The sequence below is a fragment of the Sus scrofa genome, chromosome 9 (genome assembly GCF_054392235.1).
Source record: "Sus scrofa isolate SSC_HxYL_T2T_F1_AM1 chromosome 9, Sscrofa_HxYL_maternal_Yorkshire_Landrace_v2.0, whole genome shotgun sequence".
Taxonomy (NCBI): Eukaryota; Metazoa; Chordata; class Mammalia; order Artiodactyla; family Suidae; genus Sus; species Sus scrofa.
In genome coordinates, this window is record NC_139391.1 from 72,846,777 (window position 1) to 72,872,180 (window position 25,404).

Here is a 25,404-nt window from a genome sequence, read left to right on the forward strand (position 1 = left end):
AAAGTTTAAATTTACCAAGTAACCCTCAACAAATTAAATACATCATGGTAAAACTGCTGGAAACAAAAAAATAAAAGGGAGCCAATGAGAGGGAAAAAAGATATTTTTATTGAGGACATACCCACCTATCTCCCACCTTACCCAAGTAAGAATGACTTCTCTTAAGGAACTATAGAGAATAAAAGACAGTAATTTCTGCTAATTTGCTAAAAGGAACATAAAACACTTAACCTAGAATTTCCTGTCAAGGAGAAGTATTTCAAAGTGAAGGTAAAATAGATAAAAACAATTTCAGATAAACAAAAGCTAGGGGAATTTGTCACTAGCCATTAGCTAACCTGAACACAAGAATTGATAAGGAAGTTCTCCAGTCTGAAAAGAAATGATGCCTGGTGGAAACTGAGACCCACAGGAAAGGAGGAAGAACACGCTTCTGTTTTATTATTTATTTATTTATTTATTTATTGTCTTTTTGCCTTTTCTAGGGCCGTTCCCAAGGCATATGGAGGTTCCCAGGCTAGGGAGTCTAATCGGAGCCATAGCCACTGGCCTACGCCAGAGCCACAGCAACGTGGGATCTGAGCCGCATCTGCATCCTACACCACAGCTCAAGGCAATGCCAGATCCTTAACCCATTGAGCAACACCAGGGATTGAACCCGCAACCTCAGGGTTCCTAGTCAGATTCATTAACCATTGAGCCATGACGGGAACTCCAACATGCTTCTGTTTTAAAAAGCTATGTATTATCTGGTGCTCATGTATTGCTCAGATTTAATTTCATAAGATGTTCTCTTAAACTCACTGCTCAGCCCAGTGTTTTGGGTTTTGTTTTGTTTTTTGTTTTGTTTTGTTTTTTCCAAATTCTGCAAAATGCATTCATAGATCTTGAAGTCAATCTAGAAGGTCATGACCTATATTTTACTTATGAAGGAGTAGAATGGGAAATACCAGAGCACCTTGGTGTTGAAGGCTAAGCATTTTGCATAGAGAGCTTCTTTTCAACTTCTAAAATTGAGTTCAAGTATAACCTCAAAAAATTCTTTGCTACCTTTCTAAAAGAACATGGTACTGTAATTAGTGTTGGTGTGACCTTAAAGAAGTCATAGAAGTAGGTCAGACAGAGAAAGACAAATACTAATACATGGAAACTAATTTTAAAATGACACAAAAAAATTATTTACAAAACATAAAAAGACTTGATCATCTTTTTTTTTTTTTCTGCCTTTTCTAGGGCCACTTCCCTTGGCATATGGAGGTTTCCAGGCTAGGGGTCTAATCAGAGCTGTAGCCGCCAGCCTACGCCACAGCCACAGCAATGCTGGATCTGAGCAGCGACTGCAACCCACACCACAGCTCACAGCAACACTGGATCCTTAACCCACTGAGCAAGGCCAGGGATCGAACCCGCAACCCCATGATTCCTAGTCGGATTCGTTAACCACTGAGCCACGTTGGGAGCTCCAAGACTCGATGATCTTGACATCAAACTTATGGTGACCAAAGGAGAAATGTTGGCGGGGAGGGATAAATTAGGAGGTTGGAATTAATATATGCATACTACTATATGTAAAATAGATAAGTAACAAGGAACTACTGTGTAGCACAGGGAAATCTAATCAATGTGTAGTGACCTATATGGGAAAAGAATCTGAAAAGGAATGGATATATGTATATGTATGGCTGATTCATAAACCTGAAACTAGCACAGTGTTGTAAGTCAGCTATACACCAGTAATTTTTTTAAAAAAAGAAATATCAATAAATATTGCTTATCAGGTAGAAAAAAAAATCTTAGAGCTAAAGACTATCAAAAGTATCAAAACTTTTGAACTTATCCTGAATTTTTATCTGGTAGTCAGATTTTCTCAACACTTGTCAGTAATGGGAAAAATGTAGTAATGTCGATAAATTATAATGACAATCTCTTCTAGGTGGAAAAACATTATTAAGTTTCTCTAAATCTGTTTGCCTGAAATTCAAATGTATAAATACTTTTTTTTTCCAATTAACATCTTGCCTTATATTCCTCGCTTCTTTCTTCCCACTGGAAATTACTACTTTGCACTAGTTTTTCTGGTCCTGTATGAAAGCAGCTTTCTATTAATTCTGGAATTTCTCCACTTTTCAGTGGTCAAATGTGAACGTCCAGAACTCAAACATGGAGTCATAGTATCGGGAAGTAGAGAAAAATTTTCCTACCAAGCAGTGGTGATATTTGGATGCCTGCAAGGTTTTTACCTTAATGGCAGCAACGTGGTGTTCTGTAGTGGTAATAATACATGGGAGCCTGAGATACCAAAGTGTATTAAAGGTACAGATACTGCCTTTTTCCTTCTTTTGTAATTTTGTTTTTTAGTTTTTATTTCTTTAACATTGATAAGAATACACTGCCTAGTATTCATTCCCATGACAGATGTTTGACAAAATTTACATAGATTTCTACTGTTGTGATCCTGCATGTTTTTATAGAGTCTTATCAAGTTATGTGTTAACACATAGCACAAGTATATTCATTTCTCTTATTCAGTATTTCTTTGTATAAAAGTAGATGGGAACAGATGCTGACATTGAAAAACTTATGGTCTCCGGAGGAGACAGTTTGGGGGGTGGGGGGATGTGCTTGGGCTGTGGGATGGAAATCCTGTGAAATGAGATTGTTATGATCATTATACAACTACAGATGTGATAAATTCATTTGAGTAATAAAAAAATGGAAAAAATGTGAAAAAAAGACACTATAAAAAAAAAGTAGATGGGAATTTTTCAGAGTAAATTATAGCATGGGAACTTTTACCTATGTAAGTCAAGAATGAGAGGCATGGTTCATATAAATGAGATGAAAGCAGTAATCCTATGTGGTTGATCCTACATTACTTTGTTTTCCAGTGTTGTTTCCTCTGAATACAAGACTTCCAATTTTGAGCTATTCGGATTTAGTAACTTCCTGCTTATTTTTTTTTAAATCCTTTAAATTTTCATGTGATTTACACTTATTCCTCATTTTTAGTAACGAAAAGAGGAAGAACATATTTGCAGCCATTTTAGTTGCATACTTAGTGATACTAAAAGTATTTGCCATAGTCCACAGAAATTAACAAGTGTGTAAATTTGGGCAAGTTACATAAACTTTAAACATGTTTATTTACATGCCTTCCTCACCGAGTGATAGCAAAGTTAAATGCAATGCACTTAAAGCACTTAGCATAGTGTCTGGCATCTAGAAAGCTTTAAAGGTAGCTCCTGTGATTTACAGCTTTGCTTTTACAGGATTTCTTCCAGGTGCAGGGCAATGTTTCATTTGGGGACTTTTTTTTTTTCCTCAATGATTTTTATTACATTTATAATTGTACAATGATTATCACAACCCGATTTTAGAGCATTTCCATCCCAAACTCCCAGCTGTGTTTCATTTTTGGACTGCAGAGAGTTTGCTTATTTTTATACGTAGAAATTTCTATTGTCATCAGAATAAGACCAATATTACTACCATCCCTGCCACTTCCCACCTCACAATTATTATTTTTCTCCTTATTGTGCCTTTTTATTTGGCAACAGAAAGTAAACTTCATAGCACCTGAAAAGCAAGAAAAGTCCTCACTTATTGACATGAAATGGGTCATTTCTGGCAGGGACTACTGATCAGCTGCTCTGCTAAAGACTTGAGAGACTATTTTGATGTGTGGAAGGAGTTATCCTCCTGATTTCAGAGCTGCTCTCTCTAGCTTCTCTTTGGCTGAGGAAGAAGCAAGAGACAAGAGGAAGAGTGGGAAGAGCTTTATCCTGGGCAGATGGCGCTCGAGGTCCTGGTGTAGCTCTTCTCACACAAGTGACATCATTTCTGTGTGTTCTGGTTTCCCATTGTTTAAGGATACCAACAAATGTCAATCATTGGCTTCTAATTTATTCCCTACTGTCCTAATATTTTAAAGGATTAAGGGGACTTATTCATGTTAACATGGTATTTAGAATATCTTTTTATAATTACACCTGGTGCCCATTAGCCTCCTTGAGTACCTTGATGAAGTGCTGTGAAGTTTTGTGGGGAAAGAGATGGTTTTTTGGTAGATGATCTATAAAGATTGCGTATGAACAATACTCTCATTGACTTAACGCATGTTTACTCACACGATCCAGGTGGGAATGTGCACTATGTTTATTGATATGCTCTTTTGAAAGGATTAACCATAAGTATTTCATAAGGATTTAAAAATACTGATACAGTTTTGTATTTGAAAGAATAGATGAATTGCTTGTGAGAAAAAAATTTATTAAGAGTAGGAACTACAGAGATCTTTTTTTAAAGATATTGAAAATCAATTCTCCTTATGGATTGTCAGTCATTTTTATCATCACTTAGAGAAATACTATACCAAAAGGATCAGTAGCAACATATAATCATGTTAGGTCATATATAAATGTGCTAATGTGAAAAAAATGTCAAACAAATACTAAGTGAGAAAGAAAAAGATCCAAATTATGGAATACAATACTGCTTGGTGTATCTTTTAAACACCTAAGTTTTATGATGCATAATTAGTCAACTACAAGGATTTCCATTATAAAATGCGAAGTTGTAGTGAATATTTTATACATACATCTTTATGTACTTGTGCCAATATATGTTTGGGTTAAATTCCCAGAAGTGGAATTGCAAAGTTCTAAGTGTATGTGTATTATTGATTTAGAGAAATAATCATTAAAAAAACTAAAATTAAGCTCATGAATTTTTTTGATAAGGCTGGTGAATTGAATCAAATTTATTTTTCCAGGTTACAGGCCAACTTATCCAACCAAGAATCCAGTTGACAAATATCCAGGTTCAGTAACTCTTTATTTTACTTATCAAGAAATTTATGAGGTGATGGGTTAAAAATCATGTCTTATTTTAATTTGCATTTCTTTAATTATCATTGAGGCTAAACTTTTTCTCATCTACATTTATTTGTTCTTTGTTCATTTTTCTATTACGATTTATAATACATTATAATATTTTTCTTGTTGATTCAGACATTATGAATTAAAGCCTTTTTAATATGGGGGGCTTACATTCACTAATCAGTTTTCTTTTAAGATTGTTTTCAACTTTTTAGTTTTATTGAATTAGAGTTGATTTACAAGGTTGTGATAGTTTCTGCTGTACAACAAAATGATTGTTATGTATATATACATATACATACCTCCATTCTTTTTCAGATTCTTTTCTCATATAGATTATCACAGAATATTGGGTAGAGTTCCCTGTACTCTATAGCAGGTCTCTTTGGCCAGTCATTCCATATACCACAGGGTGCATATACCTATTAAACCAAAGTCTATCTCTCTTCTCAACCTGTCCTCTTTGGTAACTGTAAGTTTGTCTTCAAAATCTGTGAGTCTGTCTCTATTCTGCAAATAAATTCATTTATATCCTTTTAGATTCCACATATAAGTCATATCATATGATGTTTGTCTTTCACTGTCTGACTAACTTCACTTAGTATGATAATGGCTAGGTCCATCTGTATTGCTGCACATTGCATTATTTCATTGTTTTTTTATGGCTGAGTAATATTCCATTGTACCATGTCTTCTTTATATACTATCAGCTATAGACTGATTTTCATAACTTTTTGTTACATGAGTGGTATATGAGTATGTTTTTGTAAATTTTCAAACATTACAAAAGTATACCAAATAAAAGATTAATTCTTATCTTTCTCTAACCTATTACCTGAGTTAATCAATGTTAATAGTTTAGGGTATTTGAATCTATTTCTGTACATCAAAATCCATAATGTGAAGTTATACATTTACTTTGATTTTTTTTTCTTAAACAAAAATAGCATCACACTGCTCATATTTTGCTGAAACTTGTACTTTTTCTGGATTGTATTTTAACTTATTCTCATCCTTTTTAATAGTGACTTTAATATATGTTATCATATTTTATTTAACACTATTCTGTTACCAGTGGTCATTATATGTACAAAAGTTTTACATTAATAGGTATTTGGATGTACCAGTCTTTTCCCTAATGGCTATGAGTGTTGTGTCTTTCTTATAAAAGTTTAGGACTTCTCCATGCTGAAATTATATAAATATTTCAATTGTGCATCTGGTTTTATTCTTTGCATTTTGTCTTTGGTCATCTGAAATTCACTTTGGTATATGGAATGAGATTGGAACCCTCTTTACTCCACCTATCCCCATCCAATGGCAAAGTAGCACCATTTGTTAAACTAAGTTGTCTTCTCGCCATTTGTTTTGAAGTGTCAGTTTTTATCTTACATTAAATCCGTAGGTCTTCTAGTCTCCCTTCTGTTCCCTTGAATCTGCCCATATCTGTGCCAATAACAAATCATTTTTAATTCTAGTGCTATGTTTTAATGTCTGACAGAATATTTCCTATCCCAAAGTGCACAGGTTACATTCATGTTAGTTTTTCCAGATCAAATTTTATTTAATTTTTCTTACCATTTTAGCCAATTAAGTACATTCACATTGTTGTGCCATCATCACTGCTATCTATCTCTAAAGCTTTTACACTTTTTTTTCTCTTTTTTTTGGCCACCCTACAACAAATGGGGTTTTCCAGGCCAGTTGCAACACTGGATCCTTAACCCACTGTGCCAGGGATTGAACCTGCATCCCAGTACTCCAGAGACACCACCAATCCTGTTGCTCCATAGCGGGAACTCCTCTCTAAAGCTTTTTCATCATCTCAACTAAAATTTTACACCTATTAAGCAGTAATTCTCCTTTCCTAACTCTTTTTTCCAACCTCAAATAACTTCTATTCAACTTTCTGTCTCTATGACTTGCACTTATCTAAGTTATCTGGGTACCACATATACATAGAATTTTATGTATGTCCTTTTGTTGTCTGGCTTGTTTCACTTAGTATAATGTCATCAAAATTCATACTTCTACCATATATCAAAATTTTATTCCTTTTCATGACTGAAAAGATTCCAGTGTTTGTTTATATCTTCGTCTATTCATTCATCTGTGGATAGATACTGGGTGTTTTTTTTTTTTCCCCCCTTTTGACAATTTTAAATAGTGCTTCTTGGATGTTGGCATCCAAATATCTGTTTATGTCCCTGTTTTCAATTTGGGGTGGAATTGTTGCTATATATATATATATATATATATATATATATATATATATATATATGCACACACACACACACATATTGCTTTTTAGGGCTGCACCTGCAACATATGGAAGTTCCTAGGCTAGAGGTTGAATCAGAGATACAGCTGCTGGCCTATGCCACAGCCACAGCAATGCAGGATCTGAGTTGTGTGTGCAACCTACATGATAGCTCACAGCAATGCCAGACAGTTAACCCACTGAGCAAGGCCAGGAATTGAATCCACATCCTCATGGATGCTAGTTGAGTTCATTACCACTGGGCCATGGTAAGAACTCCAATCTTTGTTTAATTTTCAGAAGAACATCCATACTGTCTTCCATTAAAGAATGTTTCTAGATAGCCAACAGGCACATGAAAAAATGCACATCACTAACTATTAAAGAAATGCAAACTACAATAAGGTGACCTTACACTGGTCAGGAAAAAAGTTTGCAAATAACAAATGCTGGAGAGAGTGTGGAGAAAAGGGAACCCTCCTACACTGTTGGTGGGAATGTAAGTTGGTGCAGCCATTATGGAAAGGAGTATGGAGCTTCCTCAAAAATCTATAAATAGAGTTGCTCTATGATACAGCAGTCTCACTACTGGCATATATCCAGACAAAACTATAATTCAAAAAGGTACATGCACCTGTGTTCACAGAAGCAGTATTCACAATAGCCAAGACATGGAAACAACCTAAATGTCCATCCACAGATGACTGGATTAAGAAGTTTTGGTACATACATGCAATAGACTACTACTCAGCCATAAAAATGAATGAAATAAAGCCATTTGCAGCAACATGGATAAACCTAGAGGTTATCATACTAAGTGAAGTAAATCAGAAAGAGATAAATACCTTTTAATATCACTTATATGTGGAATCGATTAACCATCCTTGAGTTCGCAGTAGCTCTAATCCAAGCCTACGTATTCACACTACTGGTAAAATATGGCACAAATGAGCTCACCTGCAGAATAGAAACAGACTCACAACCAAAGATAACAGACTTGTGATTGCCAAGGGGAAGGGAGGGTGGAATGGGGCAAGAATAGAGTGAGAGTTTGGAGTTAGCAGATGCAAACTATTATATACAGAGAGTGCATAACAACAAGGTCCTACTGTATAGCACAGGAATCTCTATTCAATATCCTGTGATAAACCATAATAGAAAAGAATAAAGGAATGTATGTGTGTCCACACATACGTATATATATCTGAATTTATTTGATGTATAGCAGAAATGAATACAACATTGTAAATCAGGTATACTTCATTATTTTAAAAAATGTTTTTAGGTGGCTGCACCATTTTTATTCCCGCCAGTGATGCACAAGCTTTCTGAGTTCTGGACATGTTTGCCAACACATGTTAATTTCTGTTTTGTTTTTATTTCTTTTTAAATAACAGCCATCATAATATATGTTGGTTAATAAATGTGAGCTAGTATCTCATTGTGGCTTTTATTTCCTTTTCGTGTGTTTCTTGGCCATTCATATATCTTCTTTGGAGAGATGTCTATTCAAGTCCCATGGCTGTTTGTAAACATTTCTTTGTTGCTGTTATTGAGTTTTAAGAGTTCACTGCATATTTTGCATGTATGATTTGCAGATGTTTCCTCCCACTCAGTGACTTTCTTTTTCATGCTATTGATAGTGCCTCTTTGATGCACAAAAGTTTTTAGTTTTTATGTAGTCCAATAAATTTACTTTTTCTTTTGTCACCTGTGCGTTTGGTGTCATATATAAGAAATTATTTCCTATGGGTTTTTTTTCCTAAGAGTTACATAATTTTAGGTCTTTTGTGTTTTTTTGATCCATTTTGAATTACTTTCTGTACATGGTGTAAGGTAGGTGTCAAACTTCATTCTTTTGCCTGTGAATAACCAATTTTCCAAAAATTGGTTGTTGAAAAGACTGCCATTTTCCGATTTCTTAGCACCCTTGTGAATAATCATTTGACCATATAAGCAAGGGGTTATTTCTAGGTTCAGTATTCTATACCATTGGCCTGCATGTCTGTCTTTATGCCAGTAGCTTTTTAGTAAGTTTTAAAATCAGGATGTGTGAGTCCTCTCAGCTTAGATCTTCTTCAAGACTGTCTTGGCTATTGCTAGTCCCTTGATATTCCATATTGAATATAAGTTGTGTTTTTCTCCAAAATGCATTTTTAAGATGGTGATAGAGAGTGCATTTGATCTGTAAATTGCTTTGTGAAGTATTAAAATCTTAATATTAAAGCTTCTACTCCCTGAGCACAGGGTGTCTTTCCATTTCTTTATATCGTCTTCACTTTCAGTAATATTTTATAGTTTTCAGTGTACAAGTCTTTCACATCCCTGGATAAGTTCTGAGTATTTGATTCCTTTTGATGCTATGGTACATGAAATCGTTTGCTAATTTCCTTTTTGTATTGTTTATTGTAACATATAGAAACAACTGATTTTTACATGTTGATTTTGTAACCTTCAATTTTGCTGAATTTATGTATTAGTTCTAACAGTTGTGTGTGTGTATTTGTGTGCATGTGTGTGATCTTTATAAAGCTTTCTATGTAAAAAGGTCATGTCATCTATAAACAGGAATCATTTAACTTCTTCCTTCCCATTTGGATAATTTAAATTTCTTTTTTACTTAATTACTCTGACCCAAGTTTCCAATATTATGTTGAGTTGAAGTAGCTGCAGGCATCCTGTCTGGTTCTTGATCTTAAGGGAAAATGTTTTAGTATTTCAGCATTGGGTATGATGTTAGCTGTGAATTTTTTATGAATGGCCTGTATTATATTGAAGAGTCTTTCTATTCTAGAGCAACTTCTAAATTACTTTTAGGCCCTCATCTACCTTTTAATTTTAAGTAGAATCTCAATGAATTCAAGGCCAATTTTGAGAGTACACTAATAATAAATTTCCTTGCTCTACCACAGAATAGTCACAAGGAATATTAGTGGAAAGGAAGAAGAATGTTGATGGGATGGCATTGAACATAAAGTTATAATATTTATGATGCAACTTCTAATGAGAAATATTAATATAACAAAGAAAATTATGGATTATAATTACGATTTATAAGTATGAATTTTAAGCAAAAATAAAAACCAATAAATTTACAGATCTTGAGATTTATTTAGCCTTTATTTTTACCTATTTCCCTGTTTTTTTTTTTCAGGCTATCCTAATCCCGATTTTGAAATACCATCACTTGACGACTTTGAGGATTTAGGTATTATTTTGGTTATTAATAACCCTGCATTGTGAGACCTTAGAGTTCTACATGGAAATATCATGTTCCAATCATTTTAAGATGGGGAAGAAACACTGTGTCACAAATAATTAATAGTAATTAAAATTTATAGTTATTTTAGTAGTGTGGCTATCACGACAAGTGTAAGTGGTAGTATGCGTAGAGACAGGTAGGTAACTTTCTCTAATTTAGTGAGTTCTAACTGTCTTGCTAACCATTACTAAATAATCTTGTGTGGTAACTACAGTACAAACAATAAGAAATCAGGTTCCTCTTAGGAGTTTCACAAGGTAGATCCTATACCTGAAATTTGTTTATAATGGTTCTGTGATCAAAATGACTTAGATGCTCTAGCAGTTATGCTAAAACTAGAATGATATATATTTTTGCTATAGTTTTTAGATGATATGATCAAAATTAAAATACAGCTACTATCTAGGACCCATACATGCTCAATATCTTCAAAACTGTTTTTCATTTTTCTCAGATGCCGGAATCATTGCTCTTATGGCTCTTACTGCAAGTAAGTATCTCAAACTTCTATATCATTTAAATCACAGTGTAATATGAAGAAATGCACTATTTTTTCAATGATTTTTAAGTTACTATTGTTTTTATAGCTTGAAATTAAGTAGAACAGTAGAAAAAAACTTAGCTTTTCTCTGATACACTATGTTGGGATGGCGATTTATATTCTTTTATATTTTATGTGTCCACTTAGTAACAATTTTCAAGATGTTATTCATGTGAGTTTGCTCTCCAAATATGCTTTTGGTAATTTTCTAAATTAAGAAAGGTCTCTGACTTACTATAGACAGTTTAAGTGTTTCCATGGGACTGGATTTAGATAGTGAAGAATCAACATGGAATATAAATGTATATAGGAGCTTAGGGTTAATAGATGCAAATTATTGCTTTTGGAATGGATTAGCAATGAGATCCTGCTGTGTAACACTGAGAACTATGTCTAGTTACTTATGATAGAACATGATAATGGGAGGAAAAAGAATGTATACATGTACATGTAACTGGGCCACCATGCTGTAGAGTAGAAAAAAAATTGTACTGGGGAAATAACAATAAAAATACTTTAAAAAATAAATAAATGTATATGAGCTTAAATAATAACATTTTCTGACCATAGAACTGTACCAACATTTTTTTTTTCTGCTTGGCTTGGAATCTTTGTAATTAGTTTAAACAGTCATTTGTTTCCTGTTTTCTTGTAGTTGTTGCTGTTGCAGTAGTTTTCACCTGCCTATACAGATGTCTTCGCAGTGAGAAGGAGGTGGTGAAGGATAAGAAAGGGGAGGAGGAAGAGGAGCAGAAGGAGGAGAAGAAGGAGAAAGAGGAGGAAACAGAGAAAAAGGAGGAGAAGGAGAAGAAGAAAGAGAAGGAGAAGGAGAAGAAAGAGAAGAAGAAAAAAGGGTAAATGGAAATATGTTTCCTCAAACTTATTCTAACCTTTTTACTCTTGACACACTTTTATGCATTTTTTTGTTTGTCCTCTATTTGCATGCCATATTTTTTTAATGTGCCTGCATGAGTGTGCTATCTGATTTGCATTTCATTGCTAAAAATGCTTTTAGCTGCTTTTAATATCATGGCAACAGGAGAAATTTGTGCAGTTTCTTCAGCTCTTACAACTGTAAGAAAAAGTTCTATGAGATTTGAGGTTTAAATGTTGCAGCAAATCATGGACCATTATGAAGACTTCCCTGCCCTAGATGTACAGTGCTTCCTCAGTTCAACTAATGGGAAAGAGGAAATTTTAAATGGCTCACTGTGGAGACTTTGACATTTGTATTAACTGGAATTTTTATGATGAAAATCTCCATCGGTCTATATAATTAGATCATTGTAAGAAGCTCTGAATGGCCTGGGAATTTCCACATGCCACAGGTGCATAAAAAAAATAATTCATTTAATTTAATTAAACACAAGTTTGGAGTTCCCTCATGGCTCAGTGTGTTAAGGATTTAGTGTTGTCACTGCTGTGGCATGGGTTCCATCACTGGCCCAGGAACTTCTGCATGCCGCAGGCATGGCCAAAAAACAAAAACAAACAAACAAAAACACCCAAAACAAGAAGAGGCTATGTAGCTACAATTTGATTTCTTTCCAGTTAGAGTTGTTATTTATATAAGTTAAATTGGAGAATTAAAAGCAGCATTATTTGATTTTCCTTTTATGTTTTCTTAATTTACTAAGTGGCAAAAAAAACTGATGAGTTAAAATTCCTGAATGTGGTAGGATTTATAAGCCACCTCATTAATCTTGTTTTTATCTATAAAAATGAAAAGAGTTGGGGAGGGCTTAGAATAGAAAAAAGGAAACAAATTGGTATTTTTCTAAGGAAAAGAGAGGTTTTAAACATAAAACTTAACTTTTTATGAAATAATTTGCATTTTTTTAATGAAAGACTTAGAATAAGTCATGGCCAATTAACCTGATTAACATAGACACAAAAATCCTCAACAAAATGCTAGCAAACTGAATTCAACAATACATTAAATGGATCATACACCATGATCAAGTAGAATTTTTCACAGTGATACAAGGATGGTTCAACATCTGCAAAATAATCAATGTGATACAACACATTAAAAAATGTAGGTTGAAATTATATGATCATTTTAATATATGTTGAAAAATCATTTGATAAAATTCATCATCCATTTATGGATAACAAAAAAATCTCAGCAAAGTGGGTATAGAGGGAACATACTTCAACATAATAAAAGCCATATATGACAAGTTCATAGCTAATATCGTCATCAACAGTAAAAAGCTGAAAGCTTTTCCTCTAAAATCAGGAGCAAGACAAGGATTCCCACTCTTGCCACTTTTATTCAACATAGTATTAGAAGTCCTAGCCATAGAAATCAGAGAAGAAAACAAAATAAAAATCATTCAAATTCAAAAGGAAAAAGTAAAGTTGTCATATTTACAGGTGACATGATATTATATATAAGAAAAACCCTAAAGACTTTACCAGAGAACTTTTAGAACTAATAAGAAAATTCAGTAAAGTTACAGGAAACAAAATCAATATACAAATATCTGTTGCATTTCTTATACCAACAACAAACTATCAGAAAGGGAAATTAAGAAAACAGTCTCATTTACAATAACATCAAAAAAGAAAAATACCTGTATCTAACCAAAGAGGTGGAAAATCTGTACACTGAAAATTATGTCACTAATTAAAGAAACTGAAGAAGACACAATAAATGGAAAGATAGTTCATGTTCATGGATTGGAAGAATTAACATTGTTAAGATGGTCATACTATCCAAAGCAATCTACACATTTAATGTGAGTCCCATCAAAATTCCAAGGACATTTTTCACAGAAATGGAACAAACAATCCTAAAAATTTTGTATGTAACCATAAAAGACCACAAATGGCCAAAGTAATCTTAAGAAAGAACAAAGCTGGAGACAGCATGCTCCCTGATTTCAAACTATATTACAGTATCTAGAAATCTTTTTGTCTCTTAGTTCATTATATTCAATTTAATCACCTCAATTATGTAGAATCATTTTTCATCTTTATTCTAGGTTAAGTTTCTAAGAAACAAAGTGAAGAGATATTTTATTGGAGGACAAGGACTAAGTATAGGCTTGACGAGTGGACAGAGCCTCACCCTGTTTATTCAAGAGTTCAGAAATCATTCTCTGCACACACCCATGCAGTTTTGGCATAGAAACAGACATGTAAGTCAGTGGAACAGAATAGAGAGTCCATAAATAAACCTACATATATAAAGTCAATTAATTTACAACAAAAGAGGCAAGAATATTCAATGGAGAAAGGAAAGTTTCTTCAATAAATGGTGTTGGGAAAACTGGACAGATACATGCAAAAGAATGAAACTGGACATATGACATTCACAAAATTAACTCAAAATAGATACGACTGGAATTTAAGCCCTGAAATCATAAAACTTCGAAGAAGACATAAGAAGAAGCTCATTAATATCCATCTTGGCAATGATATTTTTTGGATTTGACAGCATCGGCAACTAAATCATAGAAGTGGGACTATATAAAGCTAAAAAACTTCTACACAGCAAAGGAAATGATCAGCAAAATGACAAGGCAACGTACTGAATGGAAGAAAATAATTGCAAATCATATATGTGATAATGGATTAATAGTCAAAATATGTGAACTCATGTAACCCAATAGTAAAATATCAAGCATTTCGATTTTAAATGGGGTAGAGTGGATAAGCAATGAGATCCTGCTGTATAACACAGGGAACTATGTCTAGTCACTTGTGATGGAACATGATGGAGGATAATGAGATAAAAAGAATGTATGTATATTCATATATATATGAATGACTGGGTCACTTTGCTGTACAGCAGAAATTGACAGAACAATGTAAATAAACTATAATAGAAAAACTAAAAACCTGAAATTTTGTTTTAAAAATAGAATGGGCACAGATGGATTAAAAATCTAAATATAAGACCAGATACTATAAAACTCTTATAGGGAAATAGAGGCAGAAGACTCTATGACATAAGCCACAGTGATATATTTTTGAATTCACCTCCTATGGTATTTAAAATAAAAACAAAAAATAAACAAATTGGACCTGATTAAACTTAAAAGCTTTTGTACAGTAAAAGAAACTGTAAACAAAGTAAAATTCAGTCCACAGAATGGGAGAAAATATTTGCAAATGAAGTGACTGACAAGGAATTAATTGTCAAAATATACAAACAACCCATGAAGCTCAATATCAAAAAAACAAACAACCCATTTGAAAAATGGAGAGAAGATACAAATATACATTTCTCCAAAGAAGACATAAGATGGCAAAAAAACACATGAAAAGATGCTCAACATCACTAATTATTAGAGAAATGCAAATTGAAACTACAATGAGGTACCACCTCATACCAGAGAGAATGGCCATCATCAAAAAGTCTACAAACAATAAATACTGGAGAGGGTGCTGAAAAAAGGGAACCCTCCTATACTGTTGGTGAGAATATACATTGATACAACCACTATGGAAAACAGTATGGAGGTTCCTCAAAAAACTAAAAATAGAACTACCATATGATCCAGCAATCCCATTCCTGGACACCTATCCAGAGAAATTCATAATTCGAAAAGACACATGCTCCCCAATGTTAATTGCAATACTATTTAAAATAGCCAAGTCCTAGAAGGAACCTAAATGTCCATTAGCAGAGGAATGGATAAAAAAAGATGTGGTAATAAAATAAAAAAAAAAGATGTGGTACATATATATGATAAAATATTATTGTTCTTTTCTAGGAGCCTTATGGTGTCATATATTTAAGTCTTTAAGCCATTTTGAGTTTATTTCTGTGTATGGTGTGAGGGAGTATTCACAACAACTGTCCAACTTTCCCAACATAACTTACTGAAGAGACTGTCTTTTCTCCATTGTATATTCTTACCTCCTCTTTGTTGAAGATTAGTGTGTGGGTTTGTTTCTGGACTCTCTAATCTGTTCCATTGATCCATATGTCTGTTTTGTGCCAATACTGTGCTGTTTTGATTCCTATAGCTGTGTGGTATTTTCCAAAGTCTGTGAGGGTTATACCCCCTATTTTTTTCTTTTTCCTCTGAATTGCTTTGGCAATTCTAGATCTTTTATCTTTCTATTTATAAAGTTTAGGATTATTTGTTGTAGTTATGTGAAAATTATCATGGGTAATTTGGTAGGAATCATATTAAATCTATAGATTGTTTGGGGTGGTATGGCCATTTTAACAGTATTAATTCTTCCAATCCAAGAGCAAGGGATATCTTTCCATTTCTGTGAACCATCTTTAATTTCCTTTATCAGTGTTTCATAGTTCTCAGTCTATATGTCTTTCACCTCCTTGGCCAGGTTTATTCCTAAGTATTTTATTCTTGTCGATGTAAATTTAAAAGGGATTTTTTGTTTATATTCCTTTTCTTATATTGCTTTTTGTTTGGGTTTCTTTTTCACTTTGGGGTACTTCACTGTTAATGTAAAGAAGTGCAACCACTTTCCATGTGTTAATCTTATATCCTGGTACCTTACTAAATTTATCAGTTCTGCTAGTTTTTGTGTGGAGTCTTTAGGGTTTTCTAAATATATTATCGTGTCACCTGCATATAGTAACAGTTGTACATCTTCCCTTCCAATTTGGATACATCTTACTTTTTTTCTTTCCTTATTGCTATGGCTTGGACTTCCAATACTATGCTGAATAGAAGTGGTGACAGTGGGCATCCCTGTGTTGTTCCAAATTTCATTGAGAAAGCTTTTCATCTTTTCACCATTGTGATGAATTACGTTGATTGTACATTTGTCCTAAATAGCTCTTATTATATTGAGATATGTACCCTCTATACTCACTTTGACAAGAGTTTTTGTCATGAATGGATGTTGAATTTTATCAAATTCTTTTTCTGCATCTATTGAGATTATTATGTGGTTTTTGTCATATTGATGTGGTGTATCACATTGATTTGTGTATGTTGAACCATTCATATGACCCTGGGATAAATCCAACTTGATCATGGCATATGATCTTTTTAATGTTATTGGATTATATTTGCTAATATTTTGTTGACAACTTTTGTGTCATATTCATCAAAGAGATTGGCCTGTAATTTTCTTATTTAGTGTTATCTTTGTTTGGTTTTAGTATCAGGGTGATCATGGCTTCATAGAATGACTTTGGGAGAGTTCCCTTCTCTTCAATTTTTTTGAAAGAGTTTGAGAAGTATAGGTATAAATTTTTCTTTGTAGGTTTTGGTAAAATTTGCCTGTGAAAGCATCAGGTCCTGACAGTTGTTTGTATGGAGGTTTTTTTTTATTATTACATATTTTATTTCCCTTCTAATAATCAGTCTCTGAATTATCTATTTCTTCTTGACTCAGATTTGGTAGACTGTATGTCTCTAGAAATTGTCCATTTCTTCTGGGTTGTCCAATTTGCTGGGATATAATTGTTCAGAGTATTCTCTTATGGTTTCTTGTGTCAGAATGTGTACCTGTATTAGCTGGGAAGAGAGAAGATATTTTCCCATGATTCATAATGTGATGTGCTATCCTGGGTTATAGTTATGAGTGAATCTGGCAGCAGGTTCTACAAAGGCCAACAGGAAGGGAAATTTCTAGGTAAAAGCAAAGTGGTGTCCAATCACAGGGGCAAAGGAAAGACAAAACATAATCACTTGAATAGCAGTGTGACGTACCCAGCCCTATATATCTGCTCGTTTGTCTAAGGATACCTTTGTGGCTAAAGCCACCCAGGAAAGTGGTATAGCCATGAGCTTTACTACTCATGGCTATAAACACCTGAAGTTAACAATGAATGCTGTAGGTAATATGACATAACCTGAAGTTAACTTAATGAATGTTGTAGGTAATATGACGTAACCGTAATTAGTAACTCACTTTCAAATTTTAATCTTGAAATAGCTTTGTTGTTTTATCAAATGAATGTTTCTTTAAATTCATATTAATGATTATTTATCTTTCTCATAGATTAAATTTTTATTTAAAATTCTATTGAACAAAAAAGTGATTTCACTACTACTAGGAAAAAAAGTGTATTGACTTCAAAAAGTAGAAAAATATAGTGTCTTGGAGGGTTCAGTGACAGGCCTAATCATTGGCTCACTCTCCACAATAGTCCTTAGAAAACTGCTTTATTATATATCTGCTCGTTTCTCTAAGGATACCTTTGTGGCTAAAGCCACCCAGGAAAGTAGTATAGCCATGAGCTTCAAGTTGTCTGTAAACACCTGAAGGGCTGTGATAATCATGGTTCAAAGGAAATAAGAAAGTCTCTGCTATGAACACAGTTAGCTGTTACATGGGGTAGGCATTCTGAAGTATTTTCTGGTGTGGGAATATTGTAAATAACTGACTGATGCACATTTGGTTGTAGTCTGTCGTTTAGAGTCAGTTTCCTATTTCAGAAATGGTTCATCCTGTGTAAGGTGACCTTGAGTGCAAAGTACACATCAGATTCAAAGACTTAGACTAAAGAATTGTAGAAGCATGGATATTGGGTTAAGTAAAATATATTAAAACTAATTTTCCTGCTTCTTTTCCAATTTTAAATCCAGAATTGCCTGTGTGACTTGCATTATATCTTGGAGGCTATCACTGGACTTAATAGATATTAGAAAGATGTCTGTTGTTATAATAGAAGTGTGATATGAATTTTAATTAGGATACTCTCTTATTAGAGCACATAATTGCCTTGAAAGTGAGGGATAAATTAGATATTACTGAACTTGAACACTGCTGGAGTTGTAACCTTTTTAAACTTTTTGGAGCCGGAATTAAAAGTACATTATTAGGGAGAATGCATGTTTCTCTGTAGTCTCTCCCACTGGACCTAAACTAAAATAAGTGAATAATTTTAACTATATGAAAATGCTCTATTTCTTGTTTTGGAGGAAACTAGAAGTAGAGAATGGGGATAGAAAAGGGGTGCTCTAATGAACTATTTAAACATTTGAAATTACTTCAAAAGAATCATTGATTTCCTAGTTCAAAGACTCTTACTATTTACTATAAATACATTTTTATTGCCCATTTTCTAAAGAGACTTCTGGAATTGAATTTTTGTATTTAAGTATGTTCACCCCTGATGTTATCTTTTTTTTCTTGACATGTAGGAAAAAAGAAGCTGGTGCTGTATCCGCTACTCAAATGGAAAAACCAACCAGTCCATCAGTGCAGAAGCACTAATTTTTCTTCCACAAACCCATATATCAGTTTATCTTTTGATTCTGTTAATATGTTAAGATCTACAGTAAATTCATACAGAAACTATGGAAAACCATATGTAGGTTCCTCAAAAAATTAAAAATAGAGCTACTATATGATCCAGCAATTCCACTGTAGGTATATATCCAAAGAAAACAAAATCACCAGTGGAAGAGATAACAGCACCCACTGTGTAATGCAGCATTGTTTACAGTAACCACAATATGGAAACAGCCTAAGTGTCCAGTGTCAAATGAATGGGTGAAGAGAATGTGAGGTAGATATATAGATACACACACACACACACACACACACACACACACCTACACCTATATATACATTCATAAATAGATACAGACAGTGGAATACCATTCAACCATTAAAAAGAAAGCCCTGCCATATGTGACAATACTTATGAAACTTGAGCACATTATGGTAAGTAAATAAGTCATACAGAAAGACACAAATACTCTATGATCTCACTTATAGGTAGAATCCAAAAATCCACACACAGAAAAAGAAATCAGATTTCTGGTTGCCAGAGGCAGGGGATGAGGGTGGTGTAAGAAATGGGTGAAAGGTGTCAAAAGGTACAAAGTAGCAGGTATAAGATAAGTACTAGGATATCATGTACAGCATGGTGACTATAATTAGTAATGCTGTGTTGTATACAGCTGGCTCTGTATTTGATGGTCCCCCATCCATATCTGTGGCTATGGAGAGCTGGTTGTGCTTTGCCACAATATATAAGAGACTTGAGCATTCAGGATTTTATTTGTAGGGGAAGAGGATGGGAATCTGGAACCAATCCCCCTCATATATCAAGGGATGACAGCTTTACAAGTTGTTAGAGGGTAGGTCTTTGATGTTCTGATCACAAGGAAGAATAAAAAAAAATTTTGTAACTATGAGAGGTGATGCATATTAAGAATTTATTGTAATCATTTCATAATATTTACATTATCAAGTCATGCTGTATACCCTCAACTTAAACAGTTTTACACAGGTTACCTCCTTTTCTTCTTCACTTTGTCACACGTTGCAGAGATGGCAATTTTCACAGTTTATGGCAACCCTACACCAGCAAGTTTATTGGTGCCATTTTCGCAACAACATTTACTCATTTTGTGTCTCTGTGTCACATTTTGGTAATTCATGCAGTATTTAAATTTTTTATTATCATCATTCTGTTTGTTATGGTGATCTCTGTTCAATTATATTTCATGTCACTGCTGTTATTCACTGAAGATGCAAATGATTATTAGTACTTTTAGCAATAAATTATTTTTTAATTAAGTCATGCACATTGTTTTTTTAAAGACATTATGCTATTAGACACACTATAGGCCACAGAACAGTGCAAATATAAAACTGGGGACTCATACAGATCATAGGACTCATTTCACTGTGAAGCTGGCTTTAATGTAGTGATCCAGAAGCAAACCTGCAATATTTCGAGATATGCCTATGTGTCACTATGTCTCAGTGAAACCAAATGGGAAAAAAAAAATCTACAAAATCTATACTCTAATTTCTTCCACTCTAATGAATGCAATTGTTAAGTCACAATGCTAACGTTTTAATGTAACTTGAATGGAGTTGCCATCTTTTCTGCTTCACTGAAATGTGTAGGGATTTGGGATTGAATATCTTGCCTATTTTCCTGAAAAGAGCAGTTGAATTGATAGGGTAATTCAAGACAGTGTCCCTGGTAGTATTAAGGCAAAAAAATGTGATTTTTTAAAATAAAATCTCCAAAGTCAGAGAATATAATTCAAAATGAAATCACATTTCATTTGTAAAGAAAGTGATTTTGGAATCTTTTCTGTTCAAGTAAATGCCAACTGAGATGGGATTAAGATGGCGGAATGGAAGGACTGGAGCTCAACTTCTCGCCTAAAAACAACAAAATTCACAACTAAAGGCTGAGCAATCTTTACCCAAATGGACCAGAAACCTTAAAAAAGATAACCTATTCCGGAAGACAAAGAGGAGGCCACATCAAGAGGTAGGAGGGGTGATTATGTGATATAAACAACCCTATACCTCCTGGGTGGGAAGCCCCACAGACTGGGAACTAACTGGTTCACAGAGACTCACCTACAGGAGTGAGAATTCTGAGCCCAACATCAAACTCCCACGTGTGGGGATCTGCCACTGGGAGAACAAGCCCCTGGAACATCTAGCACTGAAGGCCAAAGGGGCTTGTGCGCAGGAGCTCCATGGGTCTGGGGGAAACAGACCCCATTCTTAAAAGGCGCACACAGACTTTCACGTGCACTGGGTCCCAGGGCAAAGCAAAGTCTCCAAGGGAATCTGGGTCAAACCTGACTGCAGTTCTTAGAGGACATCGTGGGAAAACAGGGGTGAATGTGGCTTGTTGTGAGGGAAGAACATTGGAAGCAAAGCTCTTGGGAATATTCAGCAGGTGCCTTTCTCTGGAGATGGCCATTTTGGGAAAATCTGGCCCCACCCATCAGTCAGCTGAGAAGCCCCAGGGCAAACAACAATCCAGGTGGGATCACAGCCCCTCAGTAAACAGGCTGCCTAAAGACCCCCTCAGGCACAACACCACCTCTAATCCCATCCAGAGACAAGGCCCCACCCACCAGTGGGATTAGAATAAGCTCCACCTACCAGAGGGCAAGCATCAGTCCCTCCCATCAGGAAGCCTACATCAAGCCCCCGTACCAACTTCAGCCACAAGGGGGGCAGACACCGGAAGTAAGAGAGGCTACAACTCTATTATCTGTAAAAAGGTCACCACACCAAAAACCTATAAAAATGAAAAGACAAAGAACTATGACTCAGATGAGGGAGAAAGGAAAAACCCTAGAAAAACAGCTAAGTGATGAGATTCTCAACCTCCAGGAAAAAGACTTGAGACTGTTGATGCTGAAGATGATGCAAGACATTGGAAATAAACTGGAGGCAAAGATGGATAACTTACAGGAAACACTGAGGAAAGAGATAGAAGATATAAAACTTAAATAAGAAGAGATGCAAAATACAATAACTGAAAGAAAAAATTCACTAGAAGCAGCTAACAGCAGAATACAGGAGGCAGAAGAACCAATAAGCGAGGTGGAGGACAGATTAGTGGAAATTACAGATGCAGAACAGAAAAAAAAGATTGAAAACAAATGAAGAGAGTCTCAGAGAACTCTGGGACAACATTAAACGCCCCAACATCCATATTATAGGGGTGCCAGAAGGAGAAGAGAGAGAGAAGGGGCAGAAAAAATATTCCAAGAGATAATAGCTGAAAACTTCCCTAACATGGGAAAGGAACCACTCACTCAAATCCAGGAAGCACAATGAGTACCATATAAAATAAACCCAAGGAGGAATACACCAAGACACATATTAATCAATCTGACCAAAATTAAAGACAAAGAGAAAATCTTGAAAGCAGCTAGGGAAAAGAAACAAGTAACATACAAGGGAACCCCAATAAGGTTATCGGCAGATTTTTCAGCAGAAATTCTGTAGGCCAGAAGGGAGTGGCATGATGTATTTAACATGATGAAAGGAAAAAACCTCCAACTAAGATTACTTTACCCAGCAAGGCTCTCATTCAGATTTGAAGGAGAAATCAAAACCTTCACAGACAAGCAAAAGCTGAGAGAATTCAGCAACACTAAATCAGCCTTACAACAAATACAAAAGGAACTTCTCTAAGCAGAAAAGACAGCACAGGAAACAAAAATGCCAAAAATGATAGGGCTCACCAGTAAAGGCATATATACAGTAAAGATATGTAATCATCCATGTACAATTATACCACCAAAATCAGATCATGAGAAGCGAAGGGTACAAATGCAGGACACTGGAGATGAACTTGCAATTAAGAGAACAACTTTTTTTTAAATATCTACACACCCAACATAGGTTCACCACAATATATAAGGCAACTGCTAACAACCTTAAAAGGACAAATAGACAATAACACAATCATAGTGGGGGACTTTAACACCCCACTTACAGCAATGGACGGATCATCCAGACAGAAAATCAGTAAGGAAACACAGGCCCTGAATGATACATTAAACCAAATGGACTTAGATATTTATAGGACAGTCCATCCAAAAGCAACAGAAGAAACATACTTCTCAAGTGCACATGGAACATTCTCTAAGATTGATCACATCCTGGGCTACAAATCCAACCTCAGTAACTTTAAGAAAATTGAATTCACATCAAGCATCTTTTCCAACCACAACACCATACAACTGGAAATCGACAACAAGAAAAAATATCCAAAAAACACAAACACGTGGAGACTAAACAACATGCTACTAAACAACCAATGGATCACTGAAGAAATCAAAGAGGAAATTAAAAAATACCTAGAAGCAAATGACAACAAAGATTGACACTCCAAAACCTATGGGATGCAGTAAAAGCCATTCTAAGGGGAAAGTTTATAGCAATACAAGCCCACCTCAGGAAACAAGAAAAAGCTCAAATAAACCAGCTAACTTTACATCTAAAACAGCTCAAGAGAGAAGAACAGATAAGACCTAAAGTTAGTAGAAGGAAAGAAATCATAAAAATCAGAGCAGAAATCAATGAAATATAAACAAAGAAAACCAGAGAAAAGATCAATGAAATGAAAAGCAGGTTCTTTGAAAAGATCAACAAAATTGATAAACCCTTGGCCAGACTTATCAAGAAAAAGAGAGGACTCAAATCAATAAAATTAGAAATGAAAAAGGAGAAGTAACAATGGTCATCACAGAAATACAAAGGATCATAAGAGACTACTATATGCAACTACATGCCAATAAAATGCAAAACCTAGAAGAAATGGAAAAATTCTTAGAAAAGTACAATCTTTCAAGACTAAACCAAGGTGAAATAGAAAAGATGAATGGACTAATCACAAGAACTGAAATTGAAACTGTGATTAAAAAACTTCCAACAAATAAAAGTCCAGGATCAGATGGCTTCACAGGCGAATTCTATCAAACATTTAGAGAAGAGCTAACACCTATCCTTCTGAAACTATTTCAAAAAATTGCAGAGGAAGGGATAATCCCAAACGCATCACCCTGATACCAAAACCAGACAAAGATACCACAAAAAAGAAAACTACAGGCCCATTTCACTGATGAACATTGATGCAAAAATCCTCAACAAGGTACTAGCAAACCGCATCCAACAATACATTAAAAGGATTATACAGCATGATCAAGTGGGATTTATCCCAGGGATGCAAGGGTTCTTCAATATCTGCAAATCCATCAGTGCGATACACCACATTAACAAACTGAAAAATAAAAACCACATGATCCTCTCAATAGTCACGGAAAAAGCCTTTGACAAAATCCAACACCTATTTCTGATAAAAACCCTACAGAAAGTGGGCATAGAGGCAAACTACCTCAACATAATAAAGGCCGTATATGACAACCCCTCAGCGAACATAATTCTCAATGGTGAAAAGCTGAAAGAATTCCCGCTGAGATCAGGAACAAGACAAGGATGTCTGCTCTCACCACAACTCTTCAACATAGTTTTGGAAGTCCTAGCCATAGCAATCAGAGAAGTAAAAGAAATAAAAGGAATCCAAATTGGAAAGGGAGAAGTAAAACTATCACTCTTTGCAGATGACATGATACTATACCTAGAGAATCCTAAAGACTCTACCAGAAAACTACCAGAGCTCATCCATGAATTTGGCAGTCACAGGATACAAAATTAATACACAGAAATGGACGGCATTTCTATACACTAACAATGAAAGATCAGAAAGATAAATTAGGGAAGCAATCCCGTTTACCATGACATCCAAAAGAATAAAATACCTAGGAGTAACCTACCTAAAGAGACAAAAGACCTGTACTCTGAAAACTATAAGCCACTGAGGAAGAAATCAAAGTTGACACAAATAGATGGAAAATATACCATGCTCTTGGATTGTAAGAGTCAATATTATCACAATGATTATACTACCTGAGGCAATCTACAGATTCAATGCAATCCCTATCAAATTACCAAGGACATTTTTCACAGAACTTGAACAAAATATTTTAAAGTTTGTTTGAACTCACAAAAGACCCAGAATAGCCAAAGACATCCTGAAAAAGAAAAATTGAGCTGGAGGAATCAGGCTCCCGGACTTCAGACTATACTACAAAGCAACAGTCATCAAAACTGTATGGTACTGGCACAAAGACAGAAATATAGATCAGTGGAACAAGATAGAAAGCCCAGAATTCAACCCACACACCTACAGCCAACTCATCTATGACAAAGGAGGCAAGAATATACAATGGAGAAA

At 34.7% G+C, this 25,404-nt stretch overlaps 1 protein-coding gene across 4 annotated transcripts in view; it reads left to right on the forward strand.

Annotated features, from left to right (window-relative positions):
* LOC100736569 (membrane cofactor protein) overlaps window positions 1-25,404 on the forward strand; it is a 61,582-nt gene that overhangs the window by 29,765 nt on the left and 6,413 nt on the right. For 3 of the 4 annotated variants that reach the window (XM_003482667.4, XM_084976935.1, XM_084976934.1), the window contains exons 6-11: window positions 2,131-2,313; window positions 4,772-4,819; window positions 10,292-10,345; window positions 10,854-10,889; window positions 11,596-11,794; window positions 19,028-20,414. In XM_003482667.4, the coding sequence (XP_003482715.2) occupies window positions 2,131-2,313; window positions 4,772-4,819; window positions 10,292-10,345; window positions 10,854-10,889; window positions 11,596-11,794; window positions 19,028-19,100 (593 nt within the window). In that variant the 3' untranslated portion in view covers window positions 19,101-20,414. Of the gene's footprint in view, window positions 1-2,130; window positions 2,314-4,771; window positions 4,820-10,291; window positions 10,346-10,853; window positions 10,890-11,595; window positions 11,795-19,027; window positions 20,415-25,404 lie in introns of those variants that run through there. The other variant, XM_084976933.1, reaches the window with a different exon arrangement.